Raw genomic sequence first — 23,196 nt, 5'->3', positions numbered from 1 at the left:
CTGAATGGAGATGGACCACAAAATAGCAGACAGAAAGTTTTACTGAAATTCAGCTGCAGGAAAGATTCAAGAATCTTTGAATTCTTGAGACGCAAGAGGGAGGAGATTATATGTATATGTACAGCTGATTCACTTTGTTATAAAGTAAAACCAGAAAAATTAAAAAAAAAAAGAATCTTAAGGAAAAAATAGAATTAGGTAGGCTTTTCAAAAACTGGGCAAGATTTGGGCTGGTGGAGAGGGGTGGGAAAGGCATTCTTTTTAAAAATATTTTTGAAATTCTATTTTATTGAAGTACAGTTGATTTACAACGTGGTTAATTTCTACTGCACAGCAAAGGGATTCAGTTATACATATATACACGTTCTTTTTCACATTCTTTTCCATTGTGGTTTGTCATAGGATATTGAATATAGTTCCCGAGGCAAGGAATATCACCGCATGAAAATCTAAAGATCTGGAGGGGAAAAAAGGCAGGGGGAGTCTGGGGAGGAATTGAGTTATAGTTTGTCCAAAGTGAAGTTCATGAAGAAGAATGTAGGTTGGAATTTAATTACGGCGCTTTGAATGCCAAACCGAGCTTTGGACTTAATTCTGTTGGCAACAGGGAACCACAGAGGCTTGGGCTTAGTGGAGTGATGGACCGAGCGAGGCTGGGGGAAGTTAGCCCTGCAAGCAGACTAGGTAGGGAAGACTCCCTGGGCGGGACCCAAGTATAAAGGAGGAATGAGGGGTAAGAAGATACTGAGCATGACCTTGCTGACACAGTGACACCCCAATTGTTAGTTCAGACTAGGAGCTAGTATGAGGGCCATTTTTCCCCAGTCCATTTTGCTGTTCTCATTAGAAAGAATGACCAGTCCACAGAAGTATGTTACTTAAGTAATGCTGCTTTCTGCCTCTCTTAGACTTTCTTAACTACTCTTGAGATGCAACCCATACTCCTGGCTACTGCCTGACAGTTTTTGTTATCACTGACACCCCAGATACAAGCATAAATGTGATGCCATTCTTGCTGTTGGGTAAGTGCCGACTGTTCCTTGGAGCAAACATGGTCATAGTTGTCTCTCTCAAGAGGCTGTCAGAACTGCTCAGCTTAGAGGTTCTTAGAAGAAAAGTAGTTTCAACTCACAAAGGAAAGAGACTCTCTAAAGCCCAAGAGCTTGGCTCTGGGGGGAAAACACCAATTTCCCTGAAATGCTCAAGTCCCTGGACCAGTTCAATAAACGTGGGTCACAGATTTCCTGACTTTAGCCTGCTGGCTTACAAGTTCCCCTGTGAAAATGGCAGGTTTTGTCTTAGGTAGACGTGCATCTTAGCCATTTCGGGAAAACACTGCTGGAGGACAGCAGTAAGGAAGACCCCGAGCATCTCTGGCCAGAGTTCGGCTGGTTTCACCCCCTCCCCCCTTGCAGGACAAGCTTTTCTTCGGGTAGTTGGGTTAATGAAATGAACTGAAGCAGTGAGGGCTCCTTTGATGGAAATGCAAAGTTAAAAGTCCCCAACATTCCTCTGAGTGAAGTCCTGGAAACCGCAGGCTGCATGAAGACAGGTGCTCAGCAGAGCCCAGTGACTGAGCGCCAGGCAGAGTCCCAGCCCTGCAGGACTGATTCACGTGGACGAGGCTAAAACACACTCAGAGCGCAACACATCATTACCCGGTGTGGGTGAGAAAAGTCAGGGTAGACTGTCTGGGACTTGTCTGGGGAAGGAAATGGGTATAAGGGGAAATTAAGTAGTATTTCTTTACTATCCCCAGCTGGTTAATACTGATAAAACAGATAGATGCTAATAGACCCAAAGAACAAAAAGGATTCTCAGATAATTGTGCAAATTGTTTTAATGGGTAAAGGCCTAGAGGAACTCAAATGATTGAAACTCCGACCCCCCTGGAGCCCCAATCTTAAGTCAGGTTGTCAAAAGAGTGTCATAAACTTTGGTTCCACATTTAACTCTGAAAGCCAAAGACCCACAAAGTCCCCAGTACTTGGGATCTTGGGGGAAAGTTTAAGCGTTTCAAATTCAATTCCCTTTTAAAAATTCTAACAATTACAAAAGTTAATGTCATTGCTGGCACTGAGTCACCACCTACCGGCCATAGAGGAAAGTACAAGTGTTATAAAACGTACCCGGTCACACCACAAGGCTAGGGAAACAGCCCGACCAAAGGAAGAGACATGAACGACTGAAACATGATGGGGTAGTAATAAACACTCAACAACACTTGTGGTTAGAAAACAGAAAGAAGTCTCAGTCTCCCCCAGGCCACGAGGGACCTAGAGAAGGAAATCAGGACGGACGTAGGAGAAGGACCCTTGTCTACACTTCACAGGAGACTCCGGGAAATCTCCACTACAATTAGGATGACTGGGACCTTGGAGCCCTGTTTCACGCCCTAATTAATCAACCCAGGAAGATCGAGAGGAAGGGGAAAGCACTAGAATAGACGCCAGCAGTTTGGATGGTTTTGTCTTTCACACACTAGGCGGGACATAATTTGATGGCTCTGGACTCTCACAACCTTCAAAATGACATATGGCTTCAGGTCTGCTGGTTGCAAAGTGCAGAAACAGTGAGATCCCCATGAACTGGTTTCTTTCTTCCTGCTTCCACTGGGGCGTGTGTGCACGGCATCACCGCTGGTCCTAGTAACAAGACCCTCAGGACATTAAGGACTGTTAACACTCAACTTTATTAACATTTAAACACAGAAGATGCTTCTGCACGTTAAACACGTATGGAACCGAGCAGCTCGGCAGAGGCGCCCGGCCCCGCCTATGCTAACACACCACCGGCTGGAGTGGGTGGCCAGGGGTCTGCGGCCCAGGGGTGCCTCCCATGCAAAGGCCTGTGGCTCCCACAGCCCCGGTGCTTTATTTCTCCTTAAGTTCTTCCCTTGAAATTAGGATGAGCTGCCCTGGAGGGACAGCTGGACTTATAAACCTAAGAATATTCAGGGACCAATATTGGTTGTTTCCTATGACCGAGGAAACCCTGAAATCCTCCAGAGCCCTCGAAAGAAGCAGTTCCGGTGTTCTGGAATCCACAGGCAGAGGCGTCTCCCTTCCATGGCAGGTGTGTACGGGACCTGAGAATCCAGGACAAATTCCGGAGTGATGGAATATGAGACACATGTGCTGGCTGTCCACAGCACAATTGACCCCAGAGGAAAACCATAAAGCAACAGTATTCTGCAGCAACAACAAGTCCAAGAAGTAGGAAGAGAAAACTAGAAAAAAAAAAATTGCTGAAGTATTTGGAAACAGGGCTTTAGAGAAAAACTGTAGGGTTTGGAGAGTACAAGGTCTTCATTTTTCTCCCTGCACGAAGCAGGGTGCAGTATCGCTCCTAAAGGTATAATTTTAAAAACCTGTCTTTTCTATAAATATTTCAATGGGCAGTGGGCACACTAAACTAGAGTAAAAATTCCCTGCTGGGAGCACCTGAGGTCCGCCTTCAGTTGCCCGTGTTTCTTAAACCAGGCTACGCGGGATCAACACGGTCCATCTTCCTACAACATCAGTTTTATTCAACGATTCAGGAGACTTTTTTGTCTTAAAACAAAAACCGACTGGTTGATATACATTGCTAATAAATATATCATACAGTGGCGACTCCGAGGAAATAACTTTACTGGGCAGTTCCCAGGACTGGCCGTGCCCCCGGTGGTCAGCATCCTTTTCACTTAGGGTCACCACTGGAAAAGCTGCAGACGGGAAGGTCGGACTGCAGCACCAGGGCAGCACTGACAGACATGAACAAGGAACCGCTGGGTCACAGAGGTGGCACGAATACTATGACACACAACCTGCTGCCCTGGGGGTGATGGGATTGGCTTCTCTGAAGCGCTCCTCAGGGAACAGGAACTCTGTAGCGTGAAGTGAGTGGAGCTGCTGGGGGGTTAGGGAAAGAGGCATTTCAGGCAACGCCCCCTGGAAGGGGGCAGCTCATCCTCGCTGAAGATGCCAGGCCACGTGCTGGAGGCATGCAGCGGTCCATACTGGAAAACCGGTCACAGAGCATCGTAGTCTTTAAGGGAAAATCTGATTCTACTGGGGTTTCCGTGTCAACAGTGCACTCAAAGAAGTTTCCAGTGCATTTCCAGAAGTACAAATTTTTATGTTTGTATGAAAGCGGAGGGGTCAAAAAGAAACTCACTCAACTCTGTTCCTCCCAGCCGCCCTGCAGGTGGGGCTGGACGGCTCCTCCCGCCTTCCTCACTTTAGTGCGCGGTGCGCACGTGTGCTTCACGCTGCCCCAAGAACAGAGCCTTCCCCGGCCCTTCCTTGGCTAACAGTCCTTCTCTTCCAAGCTTGCTCTCTTTCTAATCTTTCTTCCCAGCTTGAAATACAAAAACAGGACTTCCCTGGTGACGCGGTGGTTAAGAATCCGCCTGCCAATGCAGGGGACATGGGTTCAAGCGCTGGTCCCGGAAGATCCCACATGCCGTGGAGCAACCAAGCCCGTGCGCCACAACTACTGAGCCTGTGCTCTAGAGCCCGCGAGCCACAACTACAGAGCCCGCGTGCCACAACTACTGAAGCCTGAGTGTGCCTAGAGCTCGTGCACCACAACAAGAGAAGCCACTGCAGTGAGAAGCCTGTGCACTGTAATGAAGAGTAGCCCCCGCTCGCCGCAACTAGAGAAAACCGGTGCGCAGCAACAAAGACCCAACGCAGCCAAAAATAACTAAAAATAAAATAAATTAATTAAAAAAAAAACAAAAACCAAAGACGTCTTTCCTTGGCTTAAGATAATTAAAGCCAAGCGAGTAACAAATGCTGGTCTTTTCCTGTGGTAACCATGTCACAAGTAGTTACATACGGCATCAAGTACCTCCCCCTGCATCACACGCCTCTGCTTTGAGAACTGAGTTGGTGCTGCTGGCGTGTGGGCTCTGCACAGGCCTCCCTGGCGGCCCGGCCTCCCTTCGTTAGCTCCGGGGCACTGAAGGCTACGGGAAAACAGGAGCAGGTGGTCCAGAGTGGGCAGTGACCTAGGAGAGGGCTGATAGTTTTTACTTTTAGACAAGTAAGCAATGAAAAAGTGTTCGTGACTGTTCCCTTTGCAGAACTCTCCCTTCAGGTTCGAACTTGGAACTTGCCAGCTTTGGTCATGTATTTTATGCCCTTAAAGGGTTTGTACTTCTCTCCATACATATCCAGACGATTCACTTTGAGTCCTGGAAGGAAGGAAGAACAAGACATAAGCATTATTCAAAAGAAGCAGGTAGCATAACTGTTTAGATTCGTTTCAACTCAAAGAGATCCGTGGGCTAGAAAAAGCTGCAACAGTGAACTGGAAAATACCTGCCCTTACTTGTATCACTTAAACGCAGCCGACAGATACTTCACTCTTGGTATACAGGCTGAAAATAAAACCCTGCCCCAATGAAAAGCTAGCCTATTCGGAGACCTATTCCTGAAGTGGAAAGGGCAGAAAGTTATACGCAGGCTGAAATGAGCGTAAGGGAAAATTAAGACTGCTCCAGATTTTTCTCAAGTTATGGGGTTGAACATATGAATTAATAATAATAACAAAATTAAAAAATTCATAACCAAATAAAGGTATAACTAAATGAATAAATTAATGATGAAAAGTGATGAATTAATACATGAGTGCTTCCTAAATATTCTCACTATACTAAGAAAGGAACATTTTATACTGTGCAGAGCTTTAAAGTTTATTAAGTATTTTAAGATGAAAGAGCTTATCATTTAAATGAATTCTAATCACTTAAACTAGACAAGGTCCATTGGTAAAGAAAACAGGAACTTCATATAAAGCTGAAGTCATCTCCTATCCATCTGAAAGGGTCGTTCTAAGGACTAAATAAGAAAATAGATGAAAAGAGCTTAAACTAGTGCCTGGCACGTAGTAAACGTCCGCTAAGGGGTAACTGTTATTCTCACCATCCCCCTGCGGGGCGTAGACTATAGTCGATGACTGGGATTGGCCCGAGGGTTCCCAATGATAACAGCACCTGTGAAATCTTCTGAAACTGGGGGAAAGGAGGGGAATTCTTCTTTCAGTCACCAGCTGAGAATGCGGACACATCCCCCTACTGAAAACCCTGGGACCCCAATCAGCAGGCCCAGGGTGACTCAGCCTCGGCCTGAGAACACTTCTGTCTCTGATACTGTTTCCTTCTCACACGTGTCTCAGACACTTTTATTCACATCACTTAAGCCAACTTCGAGGTAAGGATTACGGACTTTCTCCAGAAATGTGCTAGGAAAGATCTGACTAAAGATCACATATCCGGTAACGAAACACAACTCTGCAGACAGGGAGCCGCCGGGAGGCTTTGTGATGCCGCTGCCTTGGCCACGTGCCCGCCCCACAACCTTGGGCTGGGTGTCACTCACCAGAAATGGCCAGCTGCTGGATCTTAAACTGCAGGTTAATCGTGGGGTTCTCATCGGGTTTGGAAGCTCCAGCCTGAAGACTCATGGTCCCCTTCAAACTGGGGAGCTTTTGGGGATTTATTTTTCCTACATCCCAAGACAGCATCTCCAAAGAAACAGGAAAGAAGTTACAGTGGAACCTTCATCTGAGGCGCCGGAGCTCAGGGTATCTGTTCACAGTATTCCTAGCGGCCTCCAGGGTGTTTCCCAGCAGAGAATACTATTTGTTCCCATAAATTATCTCAATGTCCTCAACAATGCCCCTTTGATCCATCTCCCCTTTCCACAAGATATAAAGGGATCCTGCAGAGTTGCTGCTATTTGTAACAATGGCAACTCAAGCCTCCCGCTTATTCTCCTACCTTGGTAACTGGGTCAAACGTGTGCGTCCCCTGAGACGGCGTGAGGCTCATGTTGAGGACGCCTCTGGGCATTTGGCTGCTGAGGGTCACCCCCTCGATGGTCTTCCCCATAGTCTGCTTGGGGCCCACCGTTATTTCAAAGCGGCCAAGAGAACTACTGTCCCGGAAGCTGATGTTATGTTTGACATAAACTGGAATCGCCACCAGGCTGGAAAAGAGAGAGACAAAAAGCCCATGTCGTTAATGTACCGGAAAAATGGCCAAACTTCCCTTTTTTTGCCCCGCTGGCAGCTTTTCCTCCCTCACCTGCTTCCTTATCTTACAAAGTAAGCACAGAAAAACCCTCTAGACATCTTTAATTATTTTATTTTTGTAAAGCTAAGATGCTGACTAGTAAGTAAACTAATTCTTCTAATGACTCTTTGAATAATATCAACAAAACCAAAGAGGAGACCTGGCAGACTATGAGAAAAAGGCGTGGCAAACAAAAACCACGCTTCTGTGTTTTACTTTGTGACATGTGACCAATAATTATTTGTACTTGGGAGGGTAATATTCATACCTCACGGAGCTTTTACAATTTCTAGAGAGTGCTTTTACCTGACTTTGATCCGTAAAAAACCCTAAGGGGTAGGGTTGTCATCTGACAGAAGAGGAAACACAGAAGCTACAGGATGATACTAAAGTTGTAACTGTGGAGCACTTCCTGTGGCCAGCGCTACTCTAAAGGTTTTCTCTCTATTAGCTCATTTAATCCTCCCTGTAAGTATGAAGTAGGCACTGCCTCTGTCCTGATGTCATGAATACTGACATCCTCATACTTAACTGAAGTTAACTAACTTGCCGTGGTCATATATCATAAGTACTACAGGTGGGGCTTAAGTGTGGGCAGTCTGATTCCAGAGCCTCTGCCCTCAGGCGCTCAGACATTTCCCTAAATTATTGATTCCGAATCCCACAGGAAGGCTTCAGTGGCTGTGAGGTCCCACAGCTCTCTTCAGTCTGCATACCTTCTACTATACACCTGCCCCTAAAAGCCCTCAGACTCCATAGTAAAGACAATGTGCAAGACCAAAAAATCATTGAATTTTGGTTTTTCATAGCACCATTCATGGCTTTTTTGAGTGGAGGGGATTGAATACAGGTGTTCTCAGATTTCAATCTGAGAAAAGAAAAAGTTTCTGTTTAGGCATATAATAACAACAATAAAACTTACAGCAGTAAAACTTAATGAGCACTTACTTTGTGTGAAGCGCTATTTAGAGTCTCTTGTCTAACCCACATAACAAGGTACTTTTATCATTTTCAACTTACTTATTACTTCATTACTTATTACTTTTATTACTTCAACTTTCTTAGGTAAGAAAACAGACACGGAAAGGATTAAGCAACTCACCTGAGGTTACCCAATTAGTTACCCGGAGCCCAGGTAACTCCAGAGCCTGAGTTCTTCATCACCATGGATACTGTTTCCAAACACACATGCACACGCACGCACACGCACGCGCACGCGCACGCACGCGCACGCACGCACACATGCACGCGCACGCACGCACACGCGCACGCACACACACGCACGCACACGCACGCGCACACGCACGCACACGCACGCACACGCACGCACACTCCACCCTTTGGTTCGATGGCTGCTTACTTCTGCGCACTGACGTGGTACGAGAGCAGGCGGAAGTTGCCGTCGGGAGGGATGAAGGAGAGGATGCGCTCGGACTCCCAGCGCTTGAAGCGGACGCAGGGGTGGAAGCTGACATCATCCAGCAGCCTGGGGTTCTGGGGGACAGGCAAGGGAAAGCAACAAGCAGGAATTAAACACCGTGCTTCTTTCAGGAAAGTAACTCAGATGCTGTTCTCACTGAAACACACACACACACAGAGTCTGTCGTTACTTTTAGGAAATTCGAGCCCAGTATGAGCTTTGTGGTTGTCCTTGATCACTTCTCCTGGTTCCATCCCCTTCCCACCACTCCGTCATTCCAGAAGCATCTAAGTTCCCAAAAACTAAATCTCTGGCCCAGGATTTTACCATGAAGGAAAGCGTAAGGTCGGGCATTCCGGCCAGCTTGACACAGGCATCGATGACCCCCTGGATCTCGGCAGTGACTGTGGACCCTGAGACAGAATAAGACCGAAAGAAGGTAAAACCCTCTCTGTCCCTCCCAACTAACCTACCTCCTCCTTCCCTCCTTCTTTAACTTTCTCTTTTTTCTCCCATCCTATTTCCTTCCTTCCTTCTTCCTCCCCTCCCCCGTTCTCTTTCTTCCTTCCTTCTGTCCATCCATCCATCCATCCAAATCATCTACCCAGTCCATCTGTCCTCCTTCTAAACCTTTATCGACTGCATAACAAGCACAAGACACTAATGAAGCAGTGGGCATAAAAGATTGGTGAGATAGTTACTAGCCTAAAGGAGTTTTCAATCTACTGCCAGAATCAAACAGAACACCGCTATCTTAACCAATGGCTCAGAACACTAAATTCATATCAGAAACTGCTCTCCCTAAGGGCACCAAGGAGCTTTGCCACCAAACGGAATGGATACTTTTGGTCTTCATCCTGCAGGCTCTCCCTGCTGCAGGGCCCTGTGCCCACTTCCTTCTTTCAAGTGTTCCTTTCTCCTAACCGCTCCTATTTCCTGTTTTTCTAGCTCTTCTCTCTCGTGCCTTCTGCAGGTTTCTCCTTCTTTGGACATCCTTTACATGTCTACATCTTATCACAGTTCTGAACTTCTCTTTTCTTGAACTTGACACGGTCTCCTTGGGTTACTTTACCTCCTTCCTAAGGCTTCGATTTCCACTGATGGCCAATTATTTCCTCATCTTTTTTCCAGTTCAGCCTCACTCCCGCCAATGGGACTGCTCCACCTGGACATCACTGAGGCACTTCAAACTCCACGTGTCAAAAAGTGAGTCCCTTACCTTCATTCCTGGATCTGCAACTTCTCTTTTCCTTACCTTCATGATAAAACCATCTATCCTGTTGCCTAAGCCAGAAACACAGATGGTTCCTTGATGACTTCCGCCCCCTCGGCGTCCATATCCCACCAACGCTCCATCCCCTCTTTCCGTGACTTCTCCACTCCTCTCCATCCTCACTACCATCACGGAATCTGTGTCTTGGCCTGGACTCCACCACAGCCTCCCGCCTCCCTGCGCCCAGACTCCCCCCAACTCCGTGCCACGCTGCAGGCAGCAGCCAGTTGGACAGTTCTAAACGACAAACCTTGTCAAATTATTCCCAGCTTAAAACTCTTCAGTTGCTCCAAATGGTCCTTCTTAAAATGGCATACAAGATTCTTCATGAGCTGGCCACCCAGAGCTTTTTGGGTTTTGTTTTTTTGCTTTTTCATTGAGATCAAACTTGGAGTAAAACGCAAAAATCTTATATGTCCAGCCCAATGAATTTTTAAATATGTTCACACCTATGCAGACACCACCCGCGTCAAGATGTAGACCCTCACTGGCATCCCAGCACGCTCCTGTTGCCCATCCCACTTCACCCGAGTCCCTAAAATTCTGACTTATATTACCTTAGATTAAGTTGCACATGTTTTCAAACGTCATATAAACGTATATGATCAAAAAAAAAAAAAGAAAAAGAAATGTATATGATCTTACACATCTGACTTTGCTGCTCAAAACCATGAGATTCATTCATGCTGTCAGGTGTACCTGCAGTTCTTTTTCTTTACTGTATAGTATTCCATGGTGTGATCATATCGAAATTTCTTTATCCTTTGTATTACTGATGGACATTTGAGTCCTTTCCAGTTTGGGGCTAATATGAAAAGCTGCTGTGCCTACTTCGTTTTAAAGCCTCATCACTTACTTTTCTTTTTTTAACACCTCTCAATCCAATCACACTCAGCTACTTTATTTCCCAACCATATTTTACTCATCTTACAGTGTTTGCACTGCTTTGCTCCCAAATCCACGTAGGTCTTACTAACCCCTACTCATTCTCCTGACAAAGCGTTAGTTAGCTTTACAATTTGCCCTGGGTGGGAGGGGACCTCTCTTATGCTCCATCTTTTTCCCTTTCTCTCTCCCTCGCTAGACTTTCAGGAAGCTTCCTGCAGCCACAGACCCTGTCTTAGTCACCATCACATGGCCATGATCCGGCACTCAGGTACAGCACCACTGGTTCTCCGTAAGCACTTTCTGGATGAATGGGTTCACTCATGTGAAGAGAACTTTCTCTAAATTTCTAAGCTCCAAGGACTTGTAGTCACATTAACCTATCCCAATGGATAGAAAAGAAGGTTCTCTGAATTTTAGTGATAACAACTTTAGTTCTGCCATGAGAATTGAGAGTCAAATACTTCCAAAAGGAAATCTGATCAACAAGAGATCAGGTTGTTACTTTTCTTTTTCACTCGAGAGGATAAAACCAGTGAAACTGTAAGCTCAGCACTGGTCTGCATCATGTTTTTCTTATTGCTTTTCTTTCAGCTTTGTTGAGGTATAATCAACAAATAAAAAGTGTATATATTTAAGGTGTACGACTTGATGTTTTGATACACATATACCCTGTAAAGTGATCACCACAATGAAGCTAATTAACATATCCCTCACCTCACAGTTAGTTGGGTTTTTTTGGTGGTGAGAGCCCTTAAGCCCTACACTCTTAGCAAATTTCAAGTAGAGGATACACATGTGAGGTGATGAGGGGAATCCTTTCACAATGTATATGTATATCAAATCACCATAATATACATGCTAAGTATCTTACAGTTTTGTCAATTACACCTCAATAACACTGAAAAAAAAAAAGTACACAACTGTAGTCACTGTGCCATATATTAAACCTCCAGAACTTTTTCATCTTGTGTAAGTGAAACTTTGTACCCTTTCACCAACATCTCCCCACTTCCCTCTCCCCCAGTCCCTGGTAACCACCATTCCACTCTCTGTTTCCATGAGGTTGACTATTGCAGATTCCACATATAAGTGAGATCACGTGGTATTTGCTTTTCTGTGTCTGGCTTATTTCACTTAGCATCATGTCCTCCAGGTTCATCCATGTTGTCACAAATGGCAGGATTTCCTTCATTTTATGGCTGAATAATATTCCTGTGTGTGAGTCTATCTCACATCTTCTTTATCCATTCATCCATCAACAGACATTTAGCTTGTTTTCATATCTTGCCTATTGTGAATAATGCTGCAATGAACACGGGGGTGCAGATATCTCTTTGAGACACTAATTTCACTTCCTTTGGATCTACACCCAGAAGTGGGATTGCTGGATCATAAGGGAGTTTTAATTTTTTGAGGCACCTCCATACTGTTTCCATAGTGGCTGCACCAACTTACACCCCCGCCCCCAGCAGTGTACAGGGTTCCCTTTTCTCCACATCATTGTCAACACTTGTAATCTTTTGTCTTTTTGATGTGAGGTGTGAGGTGGTATCTCACTGTGGTTTTGACTTGCTTTTCCCTGAAAACTGGTGACACTGAACACCTTTTCATATATCTGTTGGTCATTTGTATGTTTTTTTTTGAAATATGTCTCTTCAGATCCTTTGCGCCCACTTTTTTGTCAGATTATCTGGGTTTTTTTGCTATTAACTTGTATGAGTTCCTCGTGTATTTTGGATATTAACCCCTTATCAGATACATGGTTTTCAGATATTTTCTCTCATTTGTATGTTGTCTTTTCTACTCTGTTGATTGGTTCCTTTGTTGTACAGAAGCTTTTTAGCTTGATGCAATCCCATCTATCTATTTTTCCTTTTGTTGCCTTTGCTTTTAGTGTCATATCCAAAAAATCACTGCCCAGACCAGTGTGAAGAAGCTTCTTCCCTATGTTTTCTACTAGTAGTTTTATGGTTCCAGATTGTATGTTTAGGTCTTGTATCCATTTTGTATGTGGTGTAAGATAAGGGTAATTTTATTCTTCTACATGTGAATATCCAGTTTTCCCAACACCACTTACTGCAGAGACTAGCCTTTCCCCATTGCATGTTCTTGGCACTCTTGTTGAAGTCCAGCTGACTGTAGACACATGGATTTATTGCTGAGCTTTCTATTCTGTTTCACTGGGATACATGTCTGTTTTTATGACACTACCATATATTTTGATTTCTGTAGTTTTGTAATATATTTTGAAATATAGAATAGAGCTTTGTTCTTGCTCAAGACTGCTTTGGCTATTTGAGGTCTTTTGTGGTTCCATATGAATTTTAGGATCGTTTTTTCTATTTCTATAAAGAATGCCATTGAGATATTTATGTGGATAGCATTTGGGATTTTGATGGGGATAGCCTGCTTTGGGTATTACAAACATTTTAACAATGTTAATTCTTCCAATCCATGAACAAAGCATGTCTTTCCATTTATCTGCTCTTCTTCAATTTCCTTGATCAGTGCTTTGTAATTTTCAGTGTATAAGTCTCTTCAGTTAAGTTTATTCCTAAGTATTTTATTCTTTTTGTTGTTATTGTAAATGGGATTGTTTTCTTAGTTCCCTTTTTGGATAGTTCGTTGTTTGTGTATAGAAATGCCACTGATTTTTGCATGTTGATTTCGTATCCTGCAACTTTATTGAATTTATTAGTTCTAACAGTGTTTGGTTGGAGTCTTTAGAAGTTTCTACATGTATGATCATGTTATCTACATCATAACATTTCAGTCCAGTCCTGATACACAATGCTTGACACAAAGTAGCCACTAAGTTAAAATGAATGACCTTGAATGGGGGGTAATTCTGGTACTAGCTAGCATTATCTAAAAGGGGCCTCTTTCTGTCTTCATAGTTCTGTGAACAGGCTGAAAGCACCTACCTGATTTATCAATGATGGCATCAATCTCTTCAATCACATCAAAATAGGCCTCATTGTTGGTGTATTTCACCCCAGTCCGTCGCCAAGGCACCACGGACAGCTGCCCGGTGGGAAGCTGGTCACCCACATTGGTGCTTCCTGAGACAATGAATATTTGATAATTAGATGTAACCACTTATCCAACAACCAGAGAACACTCCCCCAAAAGTTTCTATACATCCGCTATCCATACACTTAATTGAAGAATTTTTCCAAGAAAAAGATTATAGCTTTCCCAACTTCTATCTTGGTAACCTAATCTATTTTAAAAACTTGTCACCAGCTGGTCTGCCGCCTCAAGCAGAAGAAAGGTTAAAAAGTTACCTGAGAAACAGATATCATATTTTGGTTTTGAAAGTAACCTGAACTTGGTCTCTCAAATTGCACAATAGCTTGCCCCTTAAATAATGCATTGGCTTTAGGTAGGGATGGTAATCTACATACTGATATAAAATTTTCATGGGTAAAAACAGTATTCTAGTTTGAGGCAGGTTTTTAGGTACATTTATGCCAGGTATTAAAATGTATACATAAACATAATCTCTCTTATACCAATACTGGAACTTAGGAAAAGAATATAAATCAGATCGTTCCCTGTCTTTAAGAATTGTAAGTTGATTCCTTGACTTGTTTTTTTCCCCACAGGTATCAAATTTTTTTTTTAATTCAAAGGTTCTATACTGAAATTCTGAAATAGAACTAATTTAAAATCTATTTTCTTCTAATGTAACCTGGATCTTTTTAATATAAAGAAGGAAACATTAAACACACATATAGTCAGCAGCTTTACAAAACATTTCAACTAAGATAGCTGGTTCTCAGATATCTTTTCTAGATTTAAGTGAGATTCAGGAAAATGACTTCATAGTATTTCTAAGTGATTCAGTCACTAACAAAGCTTTTAAAGTTTTAAATGAGCCCAGAATATTGAAAAACCTGCCAATTTGTTCTCTTAAAGAGAGGCACTATGTATTAAAACATATCAACAAGCTATAATAATTAAAGCAGTATGGTTATAAGGCAGGAAAGCCTAAAAACAGACCAAAAATCCAATAATGACTTAGTACAAGATAAAAATATCATTTTAAAATGAGGAGGGCTTCCCTGGTGGCGCAGTGGTTAAGAATCTGCCTGCCAATGCAGGGGACACGGGTTCCAGCCCTGGTCCAAGAAGATCCCACATGCCACAGAGCAACTAAGCCTGTGGGCCACAACTACTGAGTCTGCTCTCTAGAGCCCTCAAGCCACAACTACTGAGCCCACGCGCCACAGCTACTGAAGCCCACACGCCTAGAACCCGTGCTCCGCAACAAGAGAAGCCACCGCAGTGAGAAGCCTGTGCACCGCAACGAAGAGCAGCCCCGGCTCGCCACATCTAGAGAAAGCCTGCGCGCGGCAACAAAGACCCAACACAGCCAAAAATAAATAAATAAAATAAAAATAAATACATAAAATGGACACATGCATACTTAAAAAAAAACGAGGAAAAGGGGTAAAGTATTCAATAAATAGTGCTAGGGAAACTGACAGTTTTGGAGAAAAAAACACAGAGCCGTACTTTACCGAGACAATTTCCAAATGGATTAAAGAATTAAATCTAAAAATAAAACCATAAAAGAACTAGAAGAAAATGTATTTTTTTAAAAGAAAGACTTTCCCTTCTTTGAGATCAAAAAGACATTTTCCAATATTTCCTTCTAACAATTATAAAGTTTCTTTGTGTTTAACTCTTGATCCAGCTAAAATTTATTTTGTGTATACAGTGAGTAGGGGAACTTCATTTCTTTTCTGTATCAAAGCTGACTGCCCCGATACAATATATTTAACAACTGGCCCGCAGTCCACAGATTTGATATATGAGCACATTTATCTATACCAAATTCCTATAAAAGGATCTGTTTCTGGACTTTCTATTTTATCCCAATCATCTATTTGTCTATTAATGGGCTAATACTATATTTTAAAAATTACCTGAACTTCATAATATATCTTAATTCTGATAGGACACATTTTTTCTCTTGCTCTTTTTAAAAAATATTTTTCCCGCAAACTGTCTTGGCTCTTACAGTATATCCATTCTATGAGTTTTTGTCTAATGCACCAAGTGAACTTAAATATGTCTTGATATTTGACAGGGCAAATTCTTCCAACCCGTCTGTAATTACTTTTTAAAATGTATTTTTCATTCAGTTTGTCAAATTCCATGAAAACTCTTGTTTATACATTAAGCAAGACCCAAAATGTAAAACCTTAATGAAGCAGAATGATCATTTTGACTACATCAAAAAACTTTAAAGGTGGCTAAACAAACACCACCTTGAACAATGTTAAATGACCAGGGGCAGGATGTGAGAAAACATCTACAACAGAGCATTCAAAATACACAGAGACTCCTGCAAACTAGCATGTGTATTTAGAGTATATATGATAGTTTAATATCCTTAAATGAAAGGAGTACTTTTCAATTAGTAGGAAAAAAGAAAAACATTTCAACAACAACAACAAAAAAAATGGGCAAAGGACATGAAAAAGTAAATCACAATAGAGGAAAAATAGTCAATGAACACTTGAACAGGTTTTAACTTCCTTAGTAATAAAAAACAAGTTTGGAAATAACAAGATATCACTAAACTATCCAACTGCCAAAGTTGTAAAAAAATTAATAACGATAATAATAGAGTTGGCCAGGTTGCATAATTGCTACTGAAGGTATAAACTGACATAACTTCTCTGGGGGGCTATGTGGCACAATGCATTAAAGTCCTTAAGACACGCACACCCTCTGATCCGGCACTTCCATTCCTAGTACTGAAAAGGTATCATTCTAGATGTGCACAGAGATTTAGGCATAAGAATGCCAATTCCTTGCTATTTAAAAGAACAAAAAATCAGAGACATCATAAACAGGGACACAGTAAATGACCTGGGATCTATTCCATATGGCAGAAAATTGTAAAGTCACCAAAAATGATGTAGATGAATATTTATCATAATGGGAACATGTTCACAAAACAATGATGAAAAGTTAAGTTTAAAAATATACAACAGTTGTTGTTTTAAAAAATTCCACCTGTCCATCCATTATCCTGATGTCTAGAAAAGATAAAAAATATATACACCGTATGTTAAAAGTGTGGTGGGATTATGAGAAATTTTCATGTTTTTTGTGCTTTTCTGTGTTTCTGACATTCCTACAATAATCATGTGCTACTTCTGTAATCAGGCAAATTATTTTTAAAGGAGGACAGTTCATTCTATCATTGAAATCAGAAAATTTTCTATATAACAAAAATATATTTCATGTTATATTCAAAGACTATAAAGAACAAAATTAAAGCACCTGGACATTTGAGATCCCCAAAGACAAGCACTCAAAACAATGCACAACAGCAGGCTAAGCCACACCCAGGATGGTGGCAGCCTTCCCTGGGGCCCCCCTCATACCTGTGATGGTGTTGACAACGGTTCGAAGGATAGTGGGCGGCTTTATCAGTTCTTTGAGGATGTTCGACTCGGTAGCCAATGGAAACCCGTTGTCAAGCATCTCTTCCAATACCTCATAAACCACAACCACATTGTCTTTTATCACTGGCTCCGAACAGACTCCAAAATAATCCTGATGAAAATACAATACGTGTATACATTTATCACTCAGAGACAGTGATGAGTGAAGGAATGTTCCCAGAGAGCAAGGATGGAGTCCTGTCCACACGTGTTTACTCTGTGTTTCTGGGATCTTCTAAAATGAGTGAATGAAGCATAACCATGGTTCTCTTAGGCAGGCTCAGTTTGGTGGAAAGAACACCGGACTAGATTGTACTACGAGTGTCATTAATAACTTCTTTCATAAACTGGAGTAAGTCATTTAATCTCTTTGGGTTAGTTTCTTCAACTAATAAAAGATGAAGAATACAAAACTGAATCTAGACTATTATATGTGTTTATGAACATGAATTTGAAAGAACTATGCAAAGTGATAATACCTGATATGACATACATTGGACCTGAAAATCTTTTTAACCCGTACTGTTGTGCTATTCCTTAACATTCATGAAGCAAATAGGAATTGAGAGAGAAACAAAATGAAATGAGGGGGGTGAGCTAGCACACCTGAAAATCTCTTTGGATCCCCTTACTCTAAGATGCTAGGATTCTAGTAACACTCTGTCCTTTTATTAACAAAGGCTAAACTTAGATACTAAACTGTCTGGGTTGTGGAAGGCCTGGGTAATAATCTTAATTGTCACCTACTAGATTAAGTCATGCTGACTAATTTGGGTCTTGATTTCTCTCGTAGTATAATCAGGATAATACCATGGGATGCACAGGGTTGTAAAAACTCAGCCTGATGGATGAACTGAGAACATGTATGAACATGCTTTGTAAGCTACAAAGCACCATGTAAACTGTGGTGCACGGCAATGAAATGATGCAGAGAGAAACGCTGTAGCCTCTTGGCGTGCCCCTCCTGGCAATGCTAGCACATCTGCTGCTGGGCCTCTCAGACAGCCCCCTAGGGATTCATCCACTGAGGGAAATTCACCGCTTTTGAGAAAGCCCGTTTTATTCACGGGCGGCACTGACTGTTAGAAAGTTCCTTCTTTTGCTAAACTGAAATTTGCTTCCTAGGTCTGCCTTACAGAACAGGTTTACATAACAGCCCCACAGTGATCCAGTGACCTGAAGACCAGGACAAGCTTTGACTTGCATTTTTCTTCACAGGGCCGCACTCGCTGTTTGGTCCTCCCACTGTCCGTGCTACAGTAAGGTTTCTAGATTCTTTCACCATCTTGCCATTTCTTTGAATTTGCTCTAGTTTTCCAATACTCTCCGCAAATTATGACATCCAAAACGGGACACAGACTCCAGATATGACCTAAATTACATCAGATGATGTCAACTGTCAGAGACATTCCAATATCCAAGAGCACTTAGGAGTCAGGAATGTGTTTCTAAAACAAAAAGATTTCTTCTTTAAAAAAATGAGGATTGAAGGGGGGAAAAGTTACACATTTCCTTCTCAAGAATGATTTTATTTTGAAAAATAAATAAAACACCTCACTCAAGAAAAGGGAACCCTCCTACATTGTCAGTGGGAATGTAAATTGGTGCAGCCACTATGGAAAACAGTATGGAGGGGCCTTAAAAAACTAAAAATAGAGCTACCATATGGTCCAGCAATCCCCTCCTGGGCATATGTCCAGACAAAACTATAATTCAAAAAGGTAAATGCACCCCTATGTTCATAGCAGCACTATTCACAACAGCCAAGACATGCAGCAACCTAAGTGTCCACTGACATATAAATGGATAAAGAAGATGTGGTGTATATATATACACACACACACACAATGGAATACTACTCAGCCATAAAAAAGAATGAAATAATGCCATTTGCAGCAACATGGATGGACCTAGAGATCATTGTACTAAGTGAAGTAAGTCAGAAAGAGAAAGACAAATACCACATATCACTTACATGTGGAATCTAAAATATGACACAAAGGAATTTATCTATGAAACAGAAACAGACTCACAGACATAGAGAACAGACTTGTGGTTGCCAAGGGGGAGGGAAGGTGGGGGAGGGATGGACTGGGAGTTTGGGGTTAGCAGATGCAAACTCTTATATAGAGAATAGATGGACCACAAGGTCCTACTGTATAACACAGGGAACTATATTCACTATCCTATGATAAAACATAATGGACAAGAATAAGAAAAAATGTATATATATATATATATATGTATGACCGAATCACTTTGCTGTACAGCAGAAATTACCACAACATTGTAAAACAACTATACTTCAATAAAATAAACTTAAAAAAACACCTCCCTCGATTTTCTAATCAGGCAGAATGTGATTTTCTCAATCAGCAGCTGGAAGGAGACTGGTGAGCAAGGCACAGCGCCACGGCAAAGTGCGTGCACTTCCATAGCAGGAGCTCTTCCGTCACAGCCCAGCATGAGAGGAAGAACGCAGCCAGAGAACACACAACAGGTAAGGCATTAAAATCAGGATGCGCCCATTTACTTTTAACAAGTGCTTCCAAAATGGCAAGCTCTGAAGTCCCAGCCTTCCAAAGTAGCCACTTCGATGTTCTCCCCAATTCCTCTGTGGTTTCAACTAGATTAAACAACATTTCTCACTTCCTGCCTTGTAATAAGTTACATAATATCACTATGGAGATAGGGAGCAGACTGTAAATGGGGTAAAGCGTCCCTGTGGAAATCCTAACAAGGCCCAGCTCAAGCAGTTGAAGATCAAAACTGCTGGGTTCTTCTAGTTCTTCCACATACGGGGGTTTATAATTCTCAGGTTTTCACTGTGTGATGAAACAAGTATGCCACTGGAATCCCAGAATAGAACTACCAGAAAAGAATTTGGGGAAAAGAATATAAATATATGTTTATTCTTTGGGGATGAAACTGTTCTAAACACGTGATCGATATCTGAGGGCAAATGAAAGGACTCTTTGACTTGCTTTTTAATTTTTATTGTAATGTCTGCGTCCTTGTTCTCTTCTCCAATCCCACAATTTCTGTATTCATGTGACCAATTCCAGGCCTCACATGACACAGAAGTTAACCCAAAGGGCCCTTGATTCTCATGGATCGTTGAGTTATGCAAACAACCACAACCGTTAGAAGTTGAGCAATTCTTTTAGGGAGAGAATGTCTGAATCCAGAGTCTGGGCAGCCTAAAATCCTATGCCATAAAGGGTGTTGACATCCTGGTATGACATACCTCCCCACGCCCCAAGATCTCCAAATCTATTCCTGAAGGAAAAACTCGAAATGAAAACTGTATCTTGGAAAATGTGTCACTTAAGTTTTTACAGGTACATAAGATTTTCCAATGTTAAGCGTGCAAAACAGCCCGTCACTGGTACTCATACGCTGTGGATGAGCACCCCAAATTCAAGCTGAAGGATGGCTTCCCAAATCACCCCTGCCAGGGTGAGTGAGTCACTTTTTGATGCAACTCAAAGCAATGTCGTTAACGATGGTTAACATCAAGTCTACCATAAATAAAAAATCGAAACTTCTCAGCTTTGTGAACAAAATGTAGGCCAAGTCCAATCTCTAGAACTGAAATGACTGTATACAATCATGCCAAGTAGGGTGGCCTTCCCAGGCAACGGGTTCAAAAGTATACAATCTGTCATTCTAGATGCAGCCCATTCAATAAATAGAAACAAGCGTCTTATCAGATGGGAGAGGAAGTGAGCAATGTCAGAGTTTTAATTTCTTTTTTAAGTTCCTTAATTGAGGCTGAAAACAATGGAAACAGAACTATAAAGACACTTTGTAAGGTACACGGATGAACCTCCTCACATTCACGCACCTGAAACGTGTCCACTACTCGGTGAAGGAACTCAATGACAAACAGAGGTGGCACCTCCGTCTGGATCACAGCCACAAAAAAGATCTTGTGACGGTAAACACTTAGGAGATAGTGGTGAGGGGTGGAGATAACTGGAGGAACATTTTCAGCCTCAGTTGCTCGCTCTTGTGCCTCAAAAAAGTAATCGCAAACAGAACGGCTGACCACACTCTTCCAGTGTTTCTCCAGGAAAATATCTCCAGAGGAGTTGATCAAGAAAAGGCTGTGAATCATGGTGGAGACTGTCAGGGAGAGAGGAAAGTCTTTTTCCGTCCGACAGCCTCTGCAAATGCTCAACTCTAAAAACAAGAGAAGCTATGATCAGTTCCAGTCAACCAAAACCCCCTCCCCATCTGTCCAGCAGCCCAAGCCTTCTCACCCACCTTTCAGGACGAGACTCAAGTCTTCCGCTACTGCAGGAGCCCGAAGTATCCCTCCCTAGAATTCCTAAGGGTAATTATCAGCCATCTCGTTTGTCAGCTAATCATATACTGTCATCTGTACTACTGCCTGAATCATATCCATTTAAAATTCGACTTAATTTTTGAGTGTCTATTTTCTCAACTGGACTGGGAGCTCCTTGAGAAAAAAAGCCCCTGCCTCATGTTTTTTGTTGCCTCCTTGTAACAAGAGGGCTTCAAAGAACACTGATTAGTTTCATGTATTTGGCAACAACACACACATATATAAGAAATGGTTATAGTTGTGTAGTCTCATACAGTAGCCATCGGACCAATGGGGTCACTGAGCACTTCAAATGTGGCTGGTCCAAACTGAGATGTGCTGTGAATGTAACACACGCACCAGATTTTGAAGGCTTTGTACGGAAAAAAAAAAGAATTTAAGATAGCTTACCAATAATTTAATATCAATTAATTAACTCAATTAATAATATTAACTTAATACGTATTATATTTAATATTGATATTTTGGATATATTGGGTAAATAAAAGATATAAAAATTAATTCAACTGGTTTATTTTTTAAATGTGCTTACTAAAACATGTAAAATTACACAGTATGTGGATCGCTGCCTATTTCTACTGGATAGCGATGGTCCACGGAATAGAGCTGTCGTTGTGGTCTTGATTTATCCAGTCAGACCCCATTCTCTAAGTACTTGTTATGCAAAAGGCTCTACATTGGATGCATTTTAAAAAATCCCTCTGGGGGATCCCCCAGGTCCCTCAGGCGGCGGCATCTCTACGGTGCCAGTCCCCAGAAACGAGGCGGCCGCGCGGGACCCCAGCTGTGGCCACTCCGCGAACTGGCCCAGGTGGCCAAATCGCGAAGGCCTGTTGTACCAAGTGCCGCAGGGTGAGCTTAATCCCTCTGCCGGCGACGAGACTGCGGGAGGGAGAGGGGGCCGGGGAGCCACGCTGTGGCGGCGCAGAGTCGGCTGCCAACGAGGGTTATTTCTGCGCTGGTCGCAGGGAGGATGGAGGCCGCTTGGGGCGAGGTAGGCGCGGGCGGATTAAGGTGTGCGCACGATCCGGGGCTGAAGAGGGTCGCACGTCTGCGCACCTGCGTCGCCATGACAACAGTGTCCCCTCCTCCCCCAGCCCTCCGGCCGGAGCAGGCCACCTCCCCAGACCGGGACTCAGCCCCTCACCTCTCCCTGCCGCATCACGCAGCTCGGAGGGTCGGTCCGGCTGCACCCCGTGGCCCCGCCTCTGCCCCGCGAGCCCCCGCCCAGACCCCCGCGCGCCCAGCCCCACCCGGGACCCGGGTCGTCAGCCCTCCTTACCCCACTTGCTCTTCGCAGCGCCCACCGTTTGGCCTCGCAGACAGGCCCCGCCCCCGGGCGCCCCCCCCCCAAAGCCCGCCGGCCGCCGCTCGCCCGCTGATTGGCCGGCCAGCGGGACTCGTGCCAGCACCGCCCACGACCGAGGTCTGAAGGCCGCTCATTGGGCATCGGCGATCCATTGCTCCCCTCTGATTGATCGCGGTCCGCCGCTCACCCTGTTCTGGAGCCCCCAATTGGCCCTTGTTCAGGCTCCGGTAATCTCTGATTGGTGTAGCTCTGGGGCTCTGAGCCCTGATTGGCTGTCATGAACAGTCGGCGGACCGCCCGGCCCCTAGCCACCTAGTCACAAAGGTCCCGGGCGTCTTCGCTGCCACCTGCGTAACCGCGGAGTGCACCTCGAAAGGGATGCAAAAAGTGTGACTTCCAGGGCACGATTTATCGAAGAGCATATC

At 43.3% G+C, this 23,196-nt stretch overlaps 1 protein-coding gene across 2 annotated transcripts; it reads right to left on the bottom strand.

Moving 5' to 3' along the window:
* Nucleotides 1-4,655: 4,655 nt before the first annotated feature.
* On the bottom strand, nucleotides 4,656-22,789 carry AP3M2 (adaptor related protein complex 3 subunit mu 2). Of its 2 annotated transcripts, none has more exons than XM_036838464.1 (9): nucleotides 22,745-22,789; nucleotides 20,959-21,296; nucleotides 17,052-17,223; nucleotides 13,569-13,706; nucleotides 8,811-8,896; nucleotides 8,424-8,557; nucleotides 6,770-6,977; nucleotides 6,369-6,513; nucleotides 4,656-5,182 (listed from the first exon to the last, which is right to left on the bottom strand). In XM_036838464.1, the coding sequence occupies exons 2-9, from the start codon at nucleotides 21,229-21,231 to the stop codon at nucleotides 5,082-5,084; spliced, it is 1,257 nt and encodes a 418-aa protein (XP_036694359.1). In that variant the 5' UTR covers nucleotides 21,232-21,296; nucleotides 22,745-22,789; the 3' UTR covers nucleotides 4,656-5,081. The 2 variants fall into 2 exon arrangements, with proteins under 2 accessions (XP_036694359.1, XP_036694358.1); XM_036838463.1 differs by lacking the exon at nucleotides 22,745-22,789 and adding an exon at nucleotides 21,381-21,435.
* Nucleotides 22,790-23,196: the final 407 nt, after the last annotated feature.

Source organism: Balaenoptera musculus, chromosome 21 (assembly GCF_009873245.2).
Source record: "Balaenoptera musculus isolate JJ_BM4_2016_0621 chromosome 21, mBalMus1.pri.v3, whole genome shotgun sequence".
NCBI lineage: Eukaryota > Metazoa > Chordata > Mammalia > Artiodactyla > Balaenopteridae > Balaenoptera > Balaenoptera musculus.
Note: the sequence above shows the minus strand (reverse complement) of the source record. Positions and strands in the feature narration are given on the sequence as shown.

Excerpts from the sequence above, each read along its gene's own strand:
- AP3M2 (XM_036838464.1), bottom strand. The coding sequence starts at position 21,231 with ATGATTCACAGCCTTTTCTTGATCAACTCCTCTGGAGATATTTTCCTG. Across the intron at positions 8,897-13,568 it reads TGCCATCATTGATAAATCAG|GGTCCACAGTCACTGCCGAG; the intron begins GTAGGTGCTTTC and ends ATTCTGTCTCAG. Across the intron at positions 8,558-8,810 it reads ACCTTACGCTTTCCTTCATG|AACCCCAGGCTGCTGGATGA; the intron begins GTAAAATCCTGG and ends CCTGTCCCCCAG.